At 49.5% G+C, this 20822-nt stretch overlaps 6 protein-coding genes across 6 annotated transcripts; 3 read left to right on the top strand and 3 right to left on the bottom strand.

Moving 5' to 3' along the window:
- Nucleotides 1-3484: 3484 nt before the first annotated feature.
- Nucleotides 3485-5053, top strand: Z519_06697 (uncharacterized protein; the record flags this gene model as incomplete). Its single annotated transcript, XM_016764435.1, has 5 exons — nucleotides 3485-3981; nucleotides 4031-4153; nucleotides 4223-4277; nucleotides 4324-4463; nucleotides 4519-5053. 5 exons carry the CDS (start codon nucleotides 3485-3487, stop codon nucleotides 5051-5053), a joined length of 1350 nt encoding a protein of 449 aa, XP_016619517.1.
- Nucleotides 5054-6321: 1268 nt separating this feature from the next.
- On the top strand, nucleotides 6322-7479 carry Z519_06696 (uncharacterized protein; the record flags this gene model as incomplete). The annotated part of the gene is made up of 1 exon (XM_016764434.1): nucleotides 6322-7479. The coding sequence occupies one exon, from the start codon at nucleotides 6322-6324 to the stop codon at nucleotides 7477-7479; it is 1158 nt and encodes a 385-aa protein (XP_016619516.1).
- Nucleotides 7480-9234: 1755 nt separating this feature from the next.
- On the bottom strand, nucleotides 9235-9751 carry Z519_06695 (uncharacterized protein; the record flags this gene model as incomplete). Its single annotated transcript, XM_016764433.1, has 2 exons — nucleotides 9235-9625; nucleotides 9672-9751. The coding sequence occupies 2 exons, from the start codon at nucleotides 9749-9751 to the stop codon at nucleotides 9235-9237; spliced, it is 471 nt and encodes a 156-aa protein (XP_016619515.1).
- Nucleotides 9752-13044: 3293 nt separating this feature from the next.
- On the bottom strand, nucleotides 13045-13824 carry Z519_06694 (uncharacterized protein; the record flags this gene model as incomplete). The annotated part of the gene is made up of 2 exons (XM_016764432.1): nucleotides 13045-13425; nucleotides 13480-13824. 2 exons carry the CDS (start codon nucleotides 13822-13824, stop codon nucleotides 13045-13047), a joined length of 726 nt encoding a protein of 241 aa, XP_016619514.1.
- A 2379-nt stretch (nucleotides 13825-16203) lies between these two features.
- Z519_06693 (uncharacterized protein) lies at nucleotides 16204-17683 on the top strand (the record flags this gene model as incomplete). The annotated part of the gene is made up of 2 exons (XM_016764431.1): nucleotides 16204-16657; nucleotides 16707-17683. 2 exons carry the CDS (start codon nucleotides 16204-16206, stop codon nucleotides 17681-17683), a joined length of 1431 nt encoding a protein of 476 aa, XP_016619513.1.
- A 1693-nt stretch (nucleotides 17684-19376) lies between these two features.
- Nucleotides 19377-20057, bottom strand: Z519_06692 (uncharacterized protein; the record flags this gene model as incomplete). Its single annotated transcript, XM_016764430.1, has 1 exon — nucleotides 19377-20057. The coding sequence occupies one exon, from the start codon at nucleotides 20055-20057 to the stop codon at nucleotides 19377-19379; it is 681 nt and encodes a 226-aa protein (XP_016619512.1).
- Nucleotides 20058-20822: the final 765 nt, after the last annotated feature.

Genomic DNA, 20822 nt, shown 5'->3' with positions numbered 1-20822 from the left:
ACCATGGCACCACCAAAACAACAGGCCCGGCTCCAAAATGGAATTACTTGGATAGGAACGCCATGCTTGGAGCAACGCAGATCGTAATGCAGCATTTTTAGGACGGACGAAGCAGAAGACGGGTTTGCGTGCATGCTTCCATTTGGGGCGAGGCGGCTCGCACACCGCCTTCCGCGGCAAATGACACGACAGCGGCGACGAATGTGCAGGACTCACGGCTTGAGTCATGCGAGACTTCCCCTCCTCGATGACGTCGCCCAAGTCCAGCTGAGATATATTTCAACTGTTAGAATCTGACTCCGACAGTTCTTGGATATCGAGGAGGTGGATTCATCGCAGAGTCTTCATGGCAGATGCTTGGAACAGGCCAGGATCGATCAGTTGGAACTTGCATCGATGCACCAATCAGCATTGTCGGTTCTCAGGTGCTTTTTTGCGGCAGGCTTTTGAAGATGCAAATGTCTACAGTCATGTGGATACGCTTTTTCAGACTCTTTTTCGGGGAACGAGGATAACGAGTCGGGCAGTGCCAAGAGCCAATAAAAAAGAAGCATTAATGGATCCAGCCATTGGATCGGCGTAACCCGTCCGTTGGGGACACAGGGCAAAGGTTGCTGGGGCAGTGATTGAGTCGTTGTACTGACCTGTGGAACAACAATGTCTGCTGGGAAGGTGTCTCTGGATGCCTTTTCTTTTTCGCAAGCAAGGATCAACTTTCGATTAGCGAACGCAAAAAGAGGTGGCTACAACAGCATTTCATTGACAGACTCGTCGTTATTTCCCCCAGGACTGCAAGCAAGCAACAGGCGCGGAGGGCGTGTTCGCAAAGACTGAAAGAGGAGGGGAAGAAATATAGTATCAGGCTGAGACGGTGGCTTGCCCGACGGGCTGAGGTTTGGAGGAGGGATCCTTGAAATCGTCACGCTGCTGGATGAGGAGAGCCCCGAATCGTGCTGTACCAAATCAAGTCAATGGCACTTACGGATGTCAATGGCCTGTTTCGCGCAGAGCCGACCAATCCTGACGATCATTTCCACCAGGAGAAGGAAGGCGGGCCAACTGTGTAACATGGTTTCGGTTCACTGCTGGCCATACTCTCGCCGCGGGTGATATCTGTCCACGTGGCAGGCCTCAGTGGCGATGCCTGGTCAGTCTATCGATTGGTTGAAAAACCACAAGACCGCTGGTTGCAGTTGGTAATCCATGGAAGTGCTTGTTTGCTGTCGACATTTGGCGGGCTGAATGCAAGGCTTGCCACTTCGTATGCGTTGAAAAGGAGTTATTTTAATGCATTCTTGTGTTGGTTAGGCTGGGTACGGATCTCGGTTGGAAGATGTCGACCCAAGATCCGAAGGCATCATCAGGTATGCCGCGAATTGCAGAAGCGGAGGTTGCTTGTCTCTGATTCAACCGGTGGCTGATGATTCGAGCAGCAAACAAAAGCGATCAGGCCATTGGCCAGACAGGGGAAACCCAGACCCAGACACAGACCCAGCGAGCCAGCTCCAAAGACAGGGATCAGCGTGCAGCTAGTCGGGCTGAGAGCCGGCATGCGCGCATGCAGAAGCTGAAGGGGGTGCTTCAATCGTCGGAGATGACCAGGACTGAGTGCCTATTACTGCAGTCCGCTTTGTTTGGTCTAGACACGAATTTGGGGCAGCCACAGCGGCTTTTGGCTGTTCAAGATGGGGGTTGGTGTGGAAGAGATTAGCAAAGCATATCTCAGCACGGCTGCAGTCCTCATACGGGACTGAGCAGATAATGTACTTCGGCTGAATGCAGGGCGATATGAGATGTTGACAGAGGAGGGGGGGGGGGGTGTGTTGTGCGTTGTGTTCAGGAGAAGGTGTTCTTGATAGGTGGGAAAGGGGAGAGAGAGACAAGGCGAAGATGTTCACACAAGCTGGCGATGCACGTGACATATTGATCACGTGATCTGGGCTCTCGCAGGCTCCACTTGTTCTCAGTCAGTCCCTCACTCCCTCAGACCCTGCAAATAGCAAACAATTATTCGGCGCCATCATTTTCCTACACCCCACCTCATTCCATGGACCTGTCCTAATTGCTTCGTGTTGGCTGCTGCTTCTGTTGCTTCTGCCGCTTCTGCTTAATGGTGTCGGCTAGGTTGTGCCTTCAGATTGCCCGAGATGCAATCCTGAGGTTGCCTGGGACTTCGCCTCTTTCAAGGTCTCACAGACCAGTGTACACCCCTGCCCAGTGCGATCATCATGTCTCGCAATAAGAACCTAGAAACCCAGAGATTGAACTCGAGAGCCCGGGCGTCTCGTTGACCTACAGGTACCTCGACGAGGACAGGGGCATCCTTCTCATGCGCCTGATCTCCTCAGGGAGCAAACCGTTGAATTTATGCATACCTGCATGCTGCTATCCACTCAAGAGAAATAGCGGAATTCGGTTCGAGCAACTGAAGGAGGTGTCGCCTGAGAGTCCGACACTCCGGTCAACACACAACTGATGTTTCCGGAGTCCAGACACTACCATCCAGCGTTCATTTTGTACCAGGAAGCCCTTTCCTCGAATTATCACCAAATGGAACAGAAGACATTCCTCTGGCTGCCCTGTGGCTCCCCCCAAAACCACTGACATCTCTCAACCACTCAAATGCACCTATGATGTGCATATAGCCAGCCACGGGCTCCAGGGGATCGGTCGAAGATGGACTGGGAGATAAAAGGCCTCGAGAAGGAGAAGGAGGCCGAGGCGAGTGGGAACGCAACGGAACCCAATCAGGTCCACAGGCGAGTGACCAAGCATTGCCACTTCTGCTGCTGCCAGTGCCTCGTTCTCTCCCCATATGCGTCCTACTCCAGACCCTTTTCCTTGCCTTCTCTGTTTTGCCATCTTCGCCCTGCCCAACCGCCCCTCCCCCCCCCGTCCTGCTCCTGGATCCTTCTCGTTTTCCAGCCAGACCTAAGTCTTTGTCTACCCTTGCTTGCTTCTCTTCGTATCTCCACACCAGCACGATGATGGGCCTCTTATCCCAGTTAGGCGGGTAGGTGTCCAACACATTGCTTTTGCCGCTAACTTCTTCTAGGTTGTCCTCTGTCTCGAATATCAACTACGCATCTTGCCGTGGTCTACCCTTCAACATCTTATCTCACCTTTCGCTTTTATTTTGAGCCCCTATGAGAAACCAGACAAGCATTTTGTCTTAAATTCTTGAACTTTCAATCACCTTCTGCCAGCTGCTTCTCTCTTTTCTGCCCATTAGCAGGCTGACGCAGCTTTTTGCTCGTCTGATTACATTATTCCTCGCTCATTCTCTCGCATCGAGTCGCTCAGGGTATCCAGAACGTACCCAACAACAAGTGGAAAGCCAGCAGCGGCGTCGACGAGCATCGAACTTGTCATATTCCTTCTTCTTTGACAGCCGTGACAGATTCTGTGGTCTGAACGCTGGGTCTGTATTCATCCGTTGCCATCTCGTTTGACTGGTTCTCTATCAATTGTTGCACTTCCGAGAATGACCGACTATGCGCCACGAAGCAGTCAGGATTACAATTCCTTCTTTCAAAGTCCGCATGTCGCCATGTCGCATTATTCCAACGGGAACGGTCTCAACTACCACCTCTACAGCCATGGTCAAGTTCAGTATCAGACCGTCAACGCGCCATGTTCAACGTACTCACCAACCTATGCACCAGGCCAAGGAACGTCGACAGCTCCTCTCTATATGCCTCCCACCTCTGGACCGCAACCCCATTATTCATTTGTGAGCCCGCGGGTTCCTACACTTCCTTCTCAGTCTCGCGCGTTCCCACCGAGTTCCTACTACGCCCCATCCGCGGCCCATCGCACCACATCACATTATCAACGACTTGCTCCTCCGCGAGACTACATATCAATGGACGGCACAGAGTGTCAGGACTCCCCAAATGAAGGCACAATGCTCTCAGAACCTGTTCTACCACCACTAGAAGGTTATCCAGATGTCCATGAGTTCGACGAGCTGATGAAACGGTAAGTACAAACTTCCCTGCTAGCGAGTGTCGCTAATCTCTCTCTGTAGTTATGTTCAAGACTTGTCACCCAAGAAGCAAGACAAAGCTCTTATTCATGCCCGCAGGGCTGCCAACATCAAGCACGTTCTCATTGACAAGAAAACAACTGCCATCGAGTCGGCACAATTCAGGTCAGTCGCCATTCTACTCGGAGGAGCTTGCTGGGTTTCAACCTTGATGGGAAGCTGACAGCACATCAGGTTTTGGGTGAAGAAGATGTTTACATTGCAACCGAATGATACGAAAGTTCCAGAGGTGAGCCAGTCCTCCTATTTCAACAGCCGCTTCTAACACAGCTCAGCATTTGAGAAAGATTTGTCATGAAGGAAAACCAGTGGCGGTGCGGGAAAAGTTGTTCAAGATCCTGACCAAAGCACACAAGCAATGCCAACACGGTGGCAGAGACAAGACATCTGCTCAGGTCAGGAAAGTGTATTCATGGTTCTACTCACCAGCTCCACCCATTATTGGAAAGAGACTGATCAATATGGCATAGGGTGCCTAAAGAACTCATCTCAAGATTCGTCAAACTATGTCCCACATGTCAAGTCAGACGAGGGACCAGTCGTAACTCGCCTCCAGAGTCGGTGAAAAGTCCCGAGACGAACACGGAAGCATTCTCGCCGGAGGCACTCTCAGCAGCCGGTCCAAGGAAGTGTTCTACAGCGAGTCGGCAGACCATCGTGAACGCGGGCTTGCCTTTGCAAACGGCGGGCTTCAAAACGAGCTCAACATTTCAACTACAGAACCGCTGGATGACGCCGTTGCAACCTCATTCAGAGGCCAGTCACGTCTCTCCGGCGATGACACATTCCTCTCTTAATCGCCACGACTCCTACAACACGGCTCCACCTATGTCGTTGACCTGTAACAATGCCGCCTCACCGGGTCTGACCTTCTCGGCTGTCAGTAATTTCGGAAATGCTTCTGGAAATCCACCTGCATATACTTCATCCCCATTGCCTCAACCTATGCATGCCAATGTACCAACAGAAACAGCATATGAAATCAAGGTTGAACATTACATTTGACCGCTCGGCTGCGCAGCGCACTAATAACCTGACCGGGAAGCCAGCATATTCACCTGTGTTCTTTACAGTATACAAGGATTCATGCAGAGCATATGGCGTGTGGCTTTGCGCAACGATACGACAACACAGAACGTCTCGCGAATGTCTTCCTCCCAAAAATTCACTTGGACTCAATATTACTCTTTTGGCTGCCACAGGGCTTGAGGCGCCCATTTTCTTAGGCCCGATTTGCGCAAAATTACTGGTTGATTTTACGTTTCCATTTTCATCAGACCAGCCTGGGTCGGCAGGAATGACGGTTACAGAAAAGTATTGCATTTATATAACGATGAACGAGAAGCACTTCAAGCCTTGCGGGACGATCGGGATATCTATTGTCCAAAAACACTTCAGATGCTGACATTTTCGGGCTCTCATTCCTTTACCCCTTTACTACAGCAGCCCATGAAGCGCAGACGCGATGCTCGGGGAAGAGAATGGTACCCAATAGATGAGGAGAGAATTAGATGGAAAAGAGAAGGTGGCTTCTACAGTCTCCAGGCGCACGATCATCTTTGTTGGACTGGGCCGGAGCTCTGTCGACAGCGATATTTATACACTGGGTATAACGTAGTTCATTCGACCGAGGCTTAAAGCCAAACTGGTGCTCTGCACCATGAATCAATTTGATATAAATCGAGCCTCTATAAGCCGGTCGTGATTTCTCAAATAGGCAATTTCTGTCGCGAATATTGGAAGCGAAAACAAACGCTCCGCTCACTCCCGTCTACGGAGCATCGAAATTCATCTGTCGATCCACTTGGGTACCTCAACCAAACACACAAGTCAGCTGACGACCACTGCTATTTGAAGCTACTATGTAGGAATATTAGGGTCTCTTGGTGAGGCACATCCACTATTACGATCTCACAGATCACAGCGTGATTACGCTCGGTCCTCGTCTTCAAAGATCATAAACCAGGCACTAAGGAGTGATGCAAACTTGGTTGTATTAGCGATGGTCTCCGGTCTGGACGAACCATCCGCCAGATGGCGAACCACTTCTTCTCAGCCTTGTCGCCCGAAGTTTACTCTCAACTGGGTCCTCGTGCCAGTGGAAGCATTATTCGTCCAAAGTTTAATTCTAGACCAGGTCTTCGTGCCAGTGGAAGCACTATATAACAGGAGTGGCCCCGAAGAGATTTGCTTCTCTCTAATCACCCTATCACAGAATGACAAGTTCCGGCATAATCTTCCCTTCAAATCTGTCCGTCAGGTAACAAGACATCATGGGCAACGCATATTCTTGGATCAGAGCAATTGCCTGGGCCAGGGAGCATTGGTATCATACTGCTGTCACCGGTAGCGTTTTGGGTCTCACCGGCTCGTTTTCGGCCGCGATGGCATGCGGCGTCTTCCGCGCATGTGACGACGACCCTTGCGGAGTGCCCAACAAGAAAAGTCCTTTCGGTAAACCGGCTTGTGACATGTGGGAGCATGGCGGAGAAGATATGTTGCCTCTACGAAAGAGGGGCGGAGGAGGTACGACGGTCACAGTGATAAATGGCATGAAGAGCTGGGGCTTTGACTACGACTACGGCGAAGTTCCCGGAGTCAGCATCTACAACAGTAACAACGTCGATGAAGAAGTATTAAAATTGTTCGGCGAGGGCGAGGATGAGCTTACCATCGCAATTCCTGGTTCCAGTCTGCCAGACTGGATCTATATCACCAACGCCGGCAAGACGCCCATGTGCATAGCAGGCGTACAGCTGACGGCGCCCGATGGATCCGAGATCACCATGACTGGCAACCTGGGGAGAATCTGTGGTGCAGATTACTATGAATCAGCAGTGACGGTCATTCCTAATGCTGAAGCGAAAGCTGCGTCCTGTGTCTGGATCGACCGGCACAAATCGAACGGTCTTCGCCTACCAGGCATTAGCTTCAACCTGCAACCCGACGAGCAGGATCTGCAATCCTACAATATTACATCGGTGGAAGACTTGTGTCGATCTCCATTCATCATGTTACAGGAAGCCCAACCTGCTCTATCAGGGCGGCAACTGATAATACCAACGCTCAACGTCACTTACAGCGATGTCATGGGTGAGTTTGAGCGCTACTTTGATTTGGCGCTTGTCAAGAGCAACTTGGACCTTTCAAGTGCTGTACGCATGTGCGAGGCAGAGGACGCCAAAGGACCGCATTTCGTGAGTCTTGCTGAGGGAGTTTACTGTGACACGACAACGAGAAGGCTTTATCGTGTCTGCGACCGCCGTCATCGCCAGGGGATCTGCTTTGACACGGACCGGGACGAACTCGTGCAAATAGAAGGCGATGGTTCTCCTGTTCGGTTCGAGAATTTTGTACGCGATCTAAGCAGCCAGACGCCGTGGCGAGTCAAAGTGCTGAAGACGTTCCGGCATGTTGACGTCTGGGGTTAATACTGAGTACATACCTATATTACTCGAGAACACAAAACCTTATTGCTATATACTGTTTGACTCCAGGGGGTGGGTGAAGCTGCCTTAACCTGAGGTCTAACTGAACCTTTTGCTTAACATCACGGAGCGCTCCTGGAGCACTTCCCGAACAAGACACCGGAGGCTAAATCAGGCTTTCTAGAAATCGAATGTACCTGCCTCTCGGCCTGGCATCTATTTCAAACGGGAGCGTGATGGATTCCCTGCCCTTGCGTTACTGCTTAGATTTCCCTGTAGCACCCCTCGGGTGCTTCTTGTAACAGTAATTGTGCCGGTGTTTACGTTGTGGTGCAGTGCGTCTCGACGACGGCTGCCCTTGAGGGACACATCGCGACTTTCTTTAAACATGACTGAACACAGGGAATAGTTGGTGTTGTACACAGAACAGTACTGTTTCTGTCTGCTTAATTGTGTACTGTCCCCCTGGCTATTCAGAGAGACTCTGCCTGTTTATATATACATTGGCCTATAACCATAAGAGCATTCCTGAAACCTCCTATTCCGCCGCCATCCTATCACAGGTCTGTGGGAACAACGAGATTAAGGCAGTTTGCGCAGTTAATGAAGCGCCTAGCGTCTCCGGCGGTTTGCCCCAGTGGTGCTCTCGCGACCCTGTCAACATGTACCTATAAATGTGATGTCTATGGTCATATTGTATATATTTACCAATATCTTTCCAAACTATTTTTGGACTTTAGGATGACTTGCTTAGTAACAAGGCCACTAAGGCTGTGTGTAATAATGACTAGCGGTCTATCTGACGCATTCTTCTTCTCCCGATCTGCCGTCACTATCTGCAAGAAGTTCGTAGCATGGTGCGTCAGCTGATTCGACAAAGCGTGTCCCCAGCGGATGCGAAGTTCCTCGTAGTTCCGTGATATTTGGAGGAGGAATTATTTGGTAGCTGTAAGAGCTGTTGTATCTTATACCTTGCAAATGCGCGTTTGACAGAGCCTGCGTAATGCGCAACGGCTATACAAGCCAGCCTTACTCAACTTCGCACATTCTAGACCGTATGGGGCCGAATACACCTCGGGCCCCCACCAGGGCCATATCGAGCACTTTGGTAGAGGACTTTTGGTGCTGCAAAATCGTATATGGCTATTGTCAGGCGCCCACGGCCTGTGCAATGCACCGGATGGACAATCAGACACCCTTCTCTCTCGCGCGCAACAGGACCAACAACGGCCCTGCAGAAAATCAGCATCTCAGGCTCGGCCTGTTGGCATGAACTATATAACAAGAGCTCAGCTGCATAAAGATTTTAGTGGTAGTGGTGTTTGTTGCCGCAGGCGGCAACAATATTGTATCGACATGTCGACACATCGACACCTCAGAGAAGGCACTGTGCCACAGTCTCCGTCTGACACATTCTCATCCCAAGTAACAGTTCCTCGCTCATGGATGGAATGTGAGAAAATTCAGCTAGTGACTAGGAATCTAAATGTGTCATCACCATTCGCACAAGTCCCAGGCAGGTACTGAACTCGGTGATCGACTGTTGGATGTCGCAATGACTGTCCTGGTCAAGAGATCTATCCAGTATCAAAGCTTTTCAATTCACGAGAAATCCCTACTATGTTACCCCCATCGAGAGACGGTGTTGACTTTGATTTTATCAGCTATTGCGCTCTGAGGAAATTGATCGATATGTCCCATCTGTGTATTTAAGATCTACCTTGGTCAACGATTCTCTCGGCTGCTTACCAAGGATCATTATCCCTTTTTCTCTTCTTCCTCTGCATCAATCTGCACTAAGGCACGGAGGATGCCCAACTCTTCTATCTTCTTGGTCTCGATGATGAAATTTGCAATAAATACAGCTTCTTCATCCCCAGCGTTCTCATTCCTAACATGATGGCATCCCGGCGGTTCATACCAACAGTCGCCTTCGGAGTGTATTTGAGGTCCATCACTCTTTCCGTCACATACCATTTGATTCAACATTCGGCCCCGGATCATAGTGGCAACCACGGCCGCTCCTCCGTGCTTATGGGGGGGAGTTGCGGAACCAACAGGAGCGGTAACTCTTAGCCCAATATATGTCATCCCAGGAATGTTGGAAGGCTGATGTTGATAGATGGGTTCGACCTTATTAACAGGGCGGCTAGTATTTAATTAGTAAAGCCCTCCTATAATCTTTCGGACCTCACCCATTAATCGTCCACTTCCCGTCCACCTTAATCACCTTCTGGTCTTGCCATCGCATGTTCATATCGAGAACGGGTGCCATGTTGAGGATCCGGTTCAATAGCTACTATAGCTGCTAAGCTAAAAAGAAATCCAAAGAGGTGTCTTGCCTTTATATCATCATAACTATAGGCTGTCTTTCTTCAGCTGAGGTAATTCCTTTAGCTTGGCAATGGTGAACTCCGTGGTCTAATAAGGAAGGTAGGATCCCAATACCGCAACAACATGCTATGTTTATGTGATTGGCTAGCTCCTCGATGTAGTTAGGCACCTAGGACGAGACCTCCACATGTGTGGAAGGCGGCTAATCCTATTGGTCAGTGACTGAATTGTATCCGGTTCTTCAAAGCAGGAAAGCATCCGTAAACGGAAACGCCCTTCCTTGTCACGGAAAGGCGCGGCCAAGACAGCCTAGGCAACCTGTACATATTCATTCGTTCCCTTTCGTAACTGGAGCACCAATCAACCATCTCACGCTTCCGTCTACGACTTCTGCCTGCTCGGCAGACGTATGGCCGAAAGGAACTCCGCGGAATTCGGTGCTCCATCTTTGATGCGTTCTGAGCAATCCTCTAGTTTACGACGTTGTACACCGCCGTCTCAATCCTTAGTCCCTCGATCTCTCGATTGTCCCTATGATGGGCTTGTCGTACTTTACGTCAGCCCCGCAGCCGCATCAGTGCTTTGTAATGCCGCGACCCATTACCACATCACAGACAAGTCAGCTGGGTGTGTTCAGGACTTCTCCCTCTACTGTGGGCTTTCTAAGGCTGAATGTAGTTTCAAAGCTGACCCTTGTATAGGACCAGTATGATGCCACCCTCGCCGCATTTCAGCAAAGTTTTCACTATGACCCGAAACTTTCCTCACTCAACCACACCAGAACCCGACCAAGTCTCCACCAGTCCAAAGCCGACAAAATTCGATGATATCAATTCCAGACATGGGAATGAATGGTCGTACTGCACTAACGGCGGACCTAACACATGACGCGCCCGCAGTGGGGAGGAGCAGGAGCAAGGACAAGGATACCCTGACACCGCAGCAAAGTCGGAGGAAGACACAAAACAGAGCAGCGTCAGAACATTATTTGATACTGCATAGAATCATGACATACTAATAGTTGTCTCCGCCAGCACGCATTCCGAGAATGAAAGGAGATGGATGTTAAAGATCTCGAGGCCAACCTCGCCAGGCTTCAACATCAATTTGTGACTTTGAACGGCGAAAATGAGCGATTATGGCGGGAACTCGCGAAAATCGCTACAGAGAACGAAATACTCCTGGCACTATGTGGTGCGGCTTCTAATGGTCCGACGCCGTCTATAGAAAATATACACTGATCAACACCGAACCGCCCACTGCAGACCACATAATCTCGACAACAGAGACCATGGAGTGGATATCCATTTCGGCTGTCCAACCGAACCAGAATATACCTGTGCGGGTACCAGCATACTGGCAAACAGCTCTGGAACAAGCCGATGTTCCTGTGCGTGGAGACTGTGCTTCTTGATACCAGGTTTGAGACAAAACCAGACTTAGCTACAGTAGATGGGAATACCGACCAGACAGCCGACCAATATGACGACAAAGGCTGGACCGAACTCGCCAAGGTTGAAATGGCAATGTCAATGCAGACTAGTGGAAAGGCATCGAAGTAGTTGTAATAGCTACTCTAAATCAACGAGGTGTATATGTTGGTAAAGAGCACGGCAGGACCTTTCGGACAGATCCCGATCGATTTGACGATGGCTTCGGTGGCGACTTTGGAGAAGGAGAGGCCGACTTGATCGATCTCGGATATTGCGCGCAGAGATTCACTGCCACTGAGTTGACGCAGACGCTGGCCGCGTGGAGCAGGATGGTGAATGCGGAGGTTTGGAGACGGAGGAAGAACATGGGTGTAAAAAAAGGGCGGCACCCCAAAGACTTCCCAGAAGGCCCAACCCCCGCTAAATGGTGGCTAGTACAGATTCGTTAGAGGAGAGGGAACGGAACAACTCTTCAGCCGTGATCGTAAAGCCGGATAATAGTGGACCTAGGGCAGGCGCGATAGAAGTCACTGCTGCTCAAGCAGTCGAGCCGTACGGAAGTTTGAGTGAGCCATAGATATCTTCCATCGAAGCCCCTCCAGTTGTCAAGCACCGTCTTCTAATAAACCCGATCAGAAATCTGAGAACTAAGGAGGCGTAGTTCTCAACTAGTGTCGTAGGGATCCACGGGATGACGAAGAGGGTGAAGGATATTCGGAATCTCAAAAGCGGTGAGGAAAGCTAGATAACCAGTGTTAGAAATGCTGTTTGGGCTAGGATTGAGTGTAGGAATGTTTCTGGTTTATGATAGGGCCTGATACCTGTTCAATCATATACATGCTAAGGCCGAAGCCGGCTTTGCTCTAACCGATATTCCATTTTGCCATTATCTGAGGCCATGTTAGCGTGTAGATTGAGGAAGAGGCGGAGACCATGAGTGTGTACATCCATATAACGAAGACAATCCAGGCCTTGTACCAGAGGTTCCATCTGTGTGGATTCACAGGATCCTAGCTCGGTTAGTAAGCATTCCTTGAGACGACAATGAATGAGGACTCCTAAATTAAGTAGTATACCAATCCACAAGAGTGATACCGTCAGACGTGCGCCGCGGAATGATGACGGCGCTCTGAGCTCGTTCGACGGCTTCCTGCCGCTCAACCTCAAATCACTGAGCTGTATACTGCCTCGACTGTTCTGTTTTTGTGCCGGTGGTCATAGGACCAAGCGATCTTGCCGCGGATCCCTGAGTGGAATCGTGCTCAAGCCGGCTTCACAAGTTGATCAGGGCGCCGAAGCAGAAGTATGGACCTTCTTAACATCGTCGACCACCCTATGACAGATGAGCTAACATCACCGCTCGTGTGACTGCTCGGCCAGGGAGTTGGGATTGAATCGGATGAGGTTTGAGATTGATGTGGACGCCTGTGATCCTAAGCAAGAATACTCCCTATGCGTAGCACAAGGATTTTGTGTCTGACCAAATTGTACTCGAAGAAAGAATTCCATGAATGGTGGTACAGTGAAATACAGATTGTACGTTGATGAAATGAGTCATTGGAAGTTTAGGAGGACGTTCGCTTTCACCAGAACCATGGTTCGACAGGTGACTGAGGGACGACCATGTCCAAAGACTTGTTATTCGAGTTGAGATTAGGGAGAAATGATGCTTGTCTTTGATTTAACCTATTTGTGCTCACATATCTCTAGATGAAAGGAGGAGAAATTTGACTATCACTGCGGCCTTGCTCTTCTGGTTTCAGTCCTAGCCTACATGACTCGGATCTGAAAGCTGTGCAAGTCACGAATCATGCTTGTCTGTATTCTTCATTGCATCAACCTTGTCGCGCATCGATTTGAAGAGTTGAGCCATCTCCTCAACGGTTCGGCTGCTCGCAGGAATATTTATGCCCTTCTGGACGGCTGAGCGTTCACCGATCCTTTTGATCCACTTCTCCAAACCAGGCCACTGGCGAACATCTATGTCCAGAAGCAGAAAGGCGGACCTCAACCAAGCATAACTCGCAATGTCAGCGATGGTGTACTTCTCACCCGCCAACCAGTCGTAGCTCTTTAACCGAGATTCGAGCACATCGATCAGTCGTCTGGTTTCATTGACATATCTGTTTATGCCGTAAGCCGAGTAAACCCCCGCCATAGCTCTGAAATGTTCCGCTTGTCCCTGTATGGTTGATTAGCTCAAATATTACCTTCGCATCGAACAACTCGCCAACACTGGGCCAAGGCCGCCCATCTGCCACATTAGCCACGACACCATTTCGTAGTACTCTCGGCTGCCGTGAGGATAGCTGATCTTGTGATCCTTGTCATAGTGATCGGTCAGATAGAGCATAATAGCACCGCTTTCGAATACTCTCATATCGCCATCCTTTAAGGCCGGAATACGTCCATTGGGATTGATAGCAAGGAACCAATCTTCTTTCTGGACATTTTTGGAGATATCAACGACTTCGATCGTGTACTGAAGGCCAAGCTCTTCCATCGTGATGGAAGACTTATGACCGTTGGGCGTTCCGAAGGTGTACAGAGTCAGGTTGTGATATGGTGGCGGGCCAGACATCTTGCCGTAATAAGGGGATTGTAGTCTGAGACAGAAAGCCGATTTGGTAGAGAAGGAAGCTGAAAGTGATGCTCTATAAGCTTGTTGTATACGTTTTGGACGCGTGGACAGTCGCAAAGTAGAGCGACAAGCTGAGCGGGAAAGAAACATGGGTAGGAGTGAGGGGACCGTCCGAGGTTTATATACAAAAATGGACTTCCAAGGATGCAAAGAACTACCCCAGAGCCTTCGTACGGCAGTAGGTTCGGAAACCAATAGTGTTAGGTACATCAGGTAAATATTCTTAGATGGATATGCGAGTGCAAAAGGGGTGCGCCCCAGGCAGGTCACGAATTTCACAATCAAGCCGTTTGGTTGGCTGGCGAAACTCCACGTTCATGATTTCTTCCAGTGCAGCTTAGTAATTATATTTATAAGCACTTGGAAGGTTTCGGACCTCTTTGGTATGCGTGTCATTTGTTGATATGTTTTCGGAAATCTATCTCCAGGCCCAGAACAGAGCTTCAGCCCTAGTTCAAATCTTTCATCCAAGTTCTGGCGTCAATACTGGCTTCCTCTGAAATGGTTTTCCAGCATTTGCCCTACTCTGACCACTGCTTATCTATAGCTTCATATGGTCCTCTAACAATGGCTTCTTCCCATGCGGCCGAACTTGACGTCTCCGGCGTCCACAACAGGGACGTCTTCCGGACCAACAATCGCACTGTATACATGTTCATAGAAATCGGGGGCCATCCTTTTAATCCAGCCCACCGTAGGCTCGAGAAAGACCTGCAGCATGCCCCTTCGCCCTCGAGGGGTGACAGTTCTTTTGCTCCATCCTTGGCTCCTGAAGAAAGATGTGCATCCTGGGGGTCATATTACTGCCTCACACAGCGTTGACGGCATGTAAGTCTTCGTCAAGACCTTGCTCATAACCACCAAATTCAGTATCGACCGCAATGAGATGTTCTTCACAGGGCGTTTCACCGGGATAGGAAAGACTACCGAAAGAGGTAGTGAAAGACCCACTTGGTGCTCGCTGCAGTCGGGGCTAAATGCTACTGTACAGGGTACCTCTGTTTAAAGCAATGTAATGGTCCGAGCCTTGGCCTGCCTAGCATCGGAAGCTCTCCCCAATTCCTTGTCGCTTACCCTGGGCGGGGGTGGCGGAGCCTAACCGAGAACAAACTCATTAGTAACAAGCACTCTCTATTACTCCCATACCCGCAGTTCGAGCCGAGTCCACTAAAGTAATCTTACCGTATATAGTATAACGCCGCGCCATGGGACATCTAGCCGATCGGGTAGCTCCGTTTGTCTGTGTCCTCCCGAGTTGAATACGGGAGCTCGTTGGACATCGTCGTCGGTAGTAATCTTAGCGTATCGATTTAGTACGCAGTCTATCTTAGCTGGAACGGACTTTTTCCTATCAAGATCTGGTCAGCTGAAAGTGAGGATGAAAAGACGCAAGATGTTTTACAGCTGACTGATGGAAACGTGACTCGTCGTCAGGAGGTTAATGAGACTAGGGAAAGACCAGCCTCCCGGCTTACTAAAAGACAGGGGCGAACCGGGGGGTTGCTTGGCATCCTCGCCGTTGCCAAGGATTACGGAATCATTTTCAGGGGGCTAGAACCAAGCCTATCGAATCAGCTTTCCTGGCTGTTGGTAATAGTGAGGAACGCAGACTAGTTTCGAGTTAAACGGCGCATGAGTTCTACTACAGCCATATTTGATGATCCACTAGTCGGATGAATTCTGATACTGCATTCTCGGGGAGGGAGTCGCTGTCGTTGGCCCTGAATTTGTTCGATGCTGGCGGGCCCCTTCGGAGAAGTCTAATCCAGGAGTATGCGATGCTCACGGAGCCGCCGGTTAAGGGCGGACGACGGCCCCGCTGTATCAAACCCGAGTTTTGAAATCGCCTCAAGTTGCGCAGCTGGTCTTTTGACTCGTTCAAACGACTTTTGACAGGGCGGCACGGCTTCTCGGTCGCGTAAGATCTGTTTAACCCCCACCGTAACATCAGCATCCCAAGTACTAGACTTCTTCCTCCCTGTCATAGATTGCGATCACTTCGATTTCCGTTTATCCACTTGCAGATGTTCGAGAAATAAATTTCGACAGTGGAAAACCAAGCGCTGAGGACGTTGGCCGAATGGGATAGGTGTCAGATGACCTGCGGGAGATCAACAAGCTGTGGAAGACGCCGAGGGGATCCCGAATTGGGTGATGGTACCCAACTTCCCGGATGTGTTTCTTGACTAGTCTCTGGCAACTGTGTTTGACCTGTATCGCAAGAAGCAAGTCGAGTCCCACCAACGTCTTCTTTTGTCCTAATTCTCCAAGTCTCGGACTTCGTGGCTGTATGGAATACAAACTATACCGCCATTTAACATGGACCGATACCATTTCGTGGATGCTTTACCCAAAGGAGCATCACAGCGCACGAAAAGCTTGCAAAAGTCCAAAATTCGGTCCCACGCCGCTGCGTCAGCACAACGGAAGATGAGGCATGAGAAAAACGTTCCGAACTTTGCGCGAAAAGCTCAGACGTCCCCAAGGCAATCTCCTAGCACTTGGACTGCTGTCTCCAGCTCAGGTCTCTTGCCTCGACATTTCTGTCCTCATGTGACTACCGAGCCCAGTCAAGATCCATCCTGGCTACGGTACGTTGATGAGTCCCAGGAAAGCGAATCGTCCGAAATCAATAATGCACAGGAGGCATTGCAGAGAGAGCTATATCAGTCCAACCATTCAAAAAGGGAGCCAGATGTGAGCAAGGAGTTAGATCCGCTTATGTCCATACCATTCGGCATCGGTCCTGAAGATAAGCATCTTTTACATTTCTGTTAGTTTGTTAAAGACGTGGCTTGCTCGTCATGCTAATATGTCTACAGACCTTTCAACAGTATCGGGCGAGCTATATGGACAATGCCCGAATCCGGCCTTTAGCACCAGCCGAGATCTTGTCCTAGCCAATTGCCATGTATCTTCATACACATTACAATGGACGCTTATAACGGCCAATACGTTTTACCTGCGCTACAGCAATCCGCGCGCTCTTTCATCGCTACTTTGGCGGCGACACAAAGCCTACCGGGCCATAAATCAATGTCTCAGTGATAATAACAAAGATTTACCCGATGAACTAGTGTCGGGTATTATAATGGCAATTTCCACGGAGTCCCGTGTAGCTAGCTTGGAAACAGCCGCGCTACATCTACGAGGATATGAGAAGATTGTCAGTTTGAAAGGGGGACTACAACACATGCTACTGAACATTTCACATCCTTCAATGCTGGCCGGCCACTTAGTGCCATATTTAGTATGTGAGCCAGACAGAGTTGGGTCAGAGATATCGGCAATATCCTTGCAAGATATTATGGGAATCCACGGATTTGATCTCGCAAGCCCTGAACTAATGGTACTTATGCAAGACAGAGAGATCCGACTGCTTCTTTCATCAAATTGGCTAAGACCTTACTTCCGGCCACGAATCTGGGCATCCATGAAATACGAAGAGAAAACAAGCCACTTTCTGTCTCACTATTTCATCCTCAAGTTACTTTGGAGATTGCGAGAAAATACCCTGTTTGCACGCTTCGGCATTGCACGGTTACACTATATCGTGGCTAAAAGTGCCACGGTAGATTATGCTGGGAAGGTGTCATTGACTCTCCGGGGCTTTATGTGGATTGTTGTTAAAGCTATATTTGACGTGCTTGGGATACTTAAGCCAAAGGATGCCTTGAAAGAAGCGCAAACTCAAGAAATTGTATCGGGAGTCAATGCCTTGAAGCGATTCGGAGCTCTCAATGATAAAATGAGGCAGCAGATCGCTTCGCTTCTTAGTCATTTTCTTTTTGTCGGGTAACACCATGAGGCGATGGGAGCCAGTGCACTTGGTAGGACAAAAGATACCCAGAAGGTCTATGGATGGAAGTGTCTGGTAGCGACATTCAGAAAACTATGCCTGACCCTTTCACCTTCTGTTCATCCCTTTGGCCTTTGCATTTTAAGCAAGCGGGCCGTCTTCTGCGCTACACTTCCTGCTTGAACAACGGATTGGGACTTACCGCTCCTGAATCACGCCTCCGCTTCACCACAAAACAATATTTTCAATAGTCAGGCTGCTGGGACAGTGGGAAACCCCTCGAGAAGCTCTTCTTGCGGTTCGCAGAATTGGGTGCGCAAGCATCGAGTGGGAAATGCCCTCACTACCTAAACCGCCCGGCGTATGGCCTCTGCAGCCGTGAAGGAAGGCCAGTCCTCCAAAGCCCCATCGGCGAGGAAGAACAGATCCAATGCCAGGATTTCACACGCCTGCGAGGCGTGTCCAGTTGACGTCGCAGTTAAGCGAATTAAGAAGACACTTAAAACGACCAAAGATCATGGGAGTCCTTGATTTTGTGGTGAATGTATGAGGTGACACCCGGTGATATGGATGAAGTTGTTCAGAGAAGAACGAAATACTTGGAGGCTGGAGTTACCACTGTATTGTCTGGGGTGGCAGTCAAAGAGGTGTCAGCTGAACGGAGGTTGAGATAGTGGTCAAAGAGTTTGACGGTCGCTTGAACGTGTCACTGAAATGGAGCCGGTGGCTTTCCGTCCAAAAATTGACCTAAATCGAGTCGCCCACATCAGCGTCGGGCCCGCCATCCAGTTTTTGGTATGGAGGAGTATGCCAAAAAGGCAAATAAAGATATTTGGTTCCTCCACAGTTTTGCAACTCCTTAGTTCCATTGCCACGAACAAGAAGCTGCTAATCACTTCGATATTCGCAAGATCCAATCCCTTCCTTTACAGTGAGGTAGCCGATCTCTTTGGTTAAATCGCTCGGTGCGCTAGGGAGTGCACCTTCTGAAGGAACGGGAATTGAAACCAATGCCTACAAACGGGATGGGCCCCCTTGTTCAGCGCTGCCTTCCTCGGTCCAGATTCGGACGATTTAGTCAAACGCTAAACTGAGGAAAAGTATGGCGCTGAAGTGATCACCACGATCTCAGAGGCCCTGCTTACGGAGATTTACACGGGCTTCTTCCAGATTTCACATTCGCTGAACTCTGTGGGTTTGGTCTGCTTTATCAACTGAAGTGACACAGTATGTTTGTAAGATACTTTCGAGCAGCGACCACCCAATTACGGGAATGGTACTAGCGATCTCAGCAACCGAGTCGAGGGATAGCGACAAACTTTTACCTTTTCAATATCTGATATCAAAACGATCGAATTGAAGGCATCGGGTACTCCTCAAAAAATAGTACCAAAGCGCTCCTGATATAGATATCCATATATTGTAAAGAGAGTGTTACTAGTGCCTATCTAGGCGCGTTCTTCCTGTTATGTTGCCGATGTAGTTGCCTATGCCGCCCTGGTGCCTAGACGACAGAGCAAACGACGACAATATTGCTGAAACAAAGACGGTGATGGCGTTGCCAACAAACAGCGTTTGCGACTCAAAAATATCTGCCATGAATACAACTGTGCTTCGATAGGCGATTTATCTTTCTCCAGATATAGTTCACCACCTGTTTCCATCGAGAGTTTCGCAGCGTTAGAGGATCTCCTCACTCCCAAAAAGTGACGTGTTCCTCCCATCGTCGTTTTGGCATTCTCACCTTCACGACATTGGCGTCTTCGTCGGGATAGCCGATACCCAACCCGCAGATGATTTGTAAGTCTTCGGAGAGGCCTATCTCTTCCTTGAAAACTTCAGGGTATCCTGCCATAGTCATCTGAGGAATCGATCCCAAGCCTTGCTCCCACAGCAAGAGAATGACGTTCTCCAAGTAGATACCCATAGATGCCACGTCGGCGGTCGCGAGTCCCTTGTCCATGCAAAAAAGAGCCATGCAGGGTGCCCCGTAGCTTCTGAAGTTGAGTTTAAGCACTTCGCGGCGACCCGTCTTGTCCTCGCGCGCAATCCCGAAACCTTCCCCATGGAGGACACTTCCTTGCTTTTCAACTCGGTCTCGAAATTTCGCAGGAGGGTCCGGTATTTGCATGGGCTTGCCACTTTGAACATTGTTGACGAGTTTCTCTTGAACCTTTGATAACTTCTCACCAGTGATAACCTTGACCTCCCATGGCTGTATGTTAAAGTTTGACGCTGAGTTTTGCGCAATCCTGAAGACCTCTTCCAAAGTTTCCCGTGGGACTGGTCGGTCGCGGATGAAAGAGTGGATACTGTGACGCTGGGAAACTGCCTGAGAGACGGATAGTGGACGGGAAGCTCTGAGATTCGACATTTTGCTGAGATGAAGTTGTTTTCAAGATGGTATCGGATTCCACAATGGATCGCGTCTTAATATACTAGTTCTTGACGGGAACGGCGATGACTTCGAATTCTTATTGCGAACATCGCCGTATGCGCCGGAATTCTAGCGTGGAGCCTGTCACCCTTCGCCTAAAACGCGCATTAGTCACACTGGGGACTGAGTTCTGGACTTGCTATTGTAAGTCGTTACGTTTCCTGACAAACGTAGCCCCGTCTGGTCGTGAGCCACCGATCTGTCAACAGAGCGCAGATCTTACCGAAACTGTCGATATCGTTTCGACGGAAAGGCTTCCTCTTAGGCTACTACGCCATGAGCGGGAAAGGACTGCAAAGGACCCTGGCTCAGTTCTGAACCTCCCCATCAGCGACGACATTGAAGCCTCACTTGTTGTTACCAGTCAAGATTATCCTCGGATATCACGGGTAAGGCTTTACTTATTGCTTTTATGGATAATTAAGCATGCTGATCAATTGTCAGCAGTGCCTAGATGTTGCGTGCCAGTGACTGAGTTTGTGCTTTTCATGTCAGTACCATCATCGCCGAAACCCTTTGCATATGTGTAGACGATCACCTGATTGGTAAAGGATCACTGTCGATGCATGATTCACCGCGGACAGGACGATTGTCACAGAGAGGAAGTTTCGCGCAAAATTCGTTACTCGACCGCTTTACTCACTTTTGATTGCCCCAACAACCTAAATCTTGGCTAAGGATTCCGAATTAGAGTGATATGTC

This window comes from Cladophialophora bantiana (genome assembly GCF_000835475.1).
Source record: "Cladophialophora bantiana CBS 173.52 unplaced genomic scaffold supercont1.9, whole genome shotgun sequence".
NCBI classification, from domain to species: Eukaryota; Fungi; Ascomycota; class Eurotiomycetes; order Chaetothyriales; family Herpotrichiellaceae; genus Cladophialophora; species Cladophialophora bantiana.
Note: the sequence above shows the minus strand (reverse complement) of the source record. Positions and strands in the feature narration are given on the sequence as shown.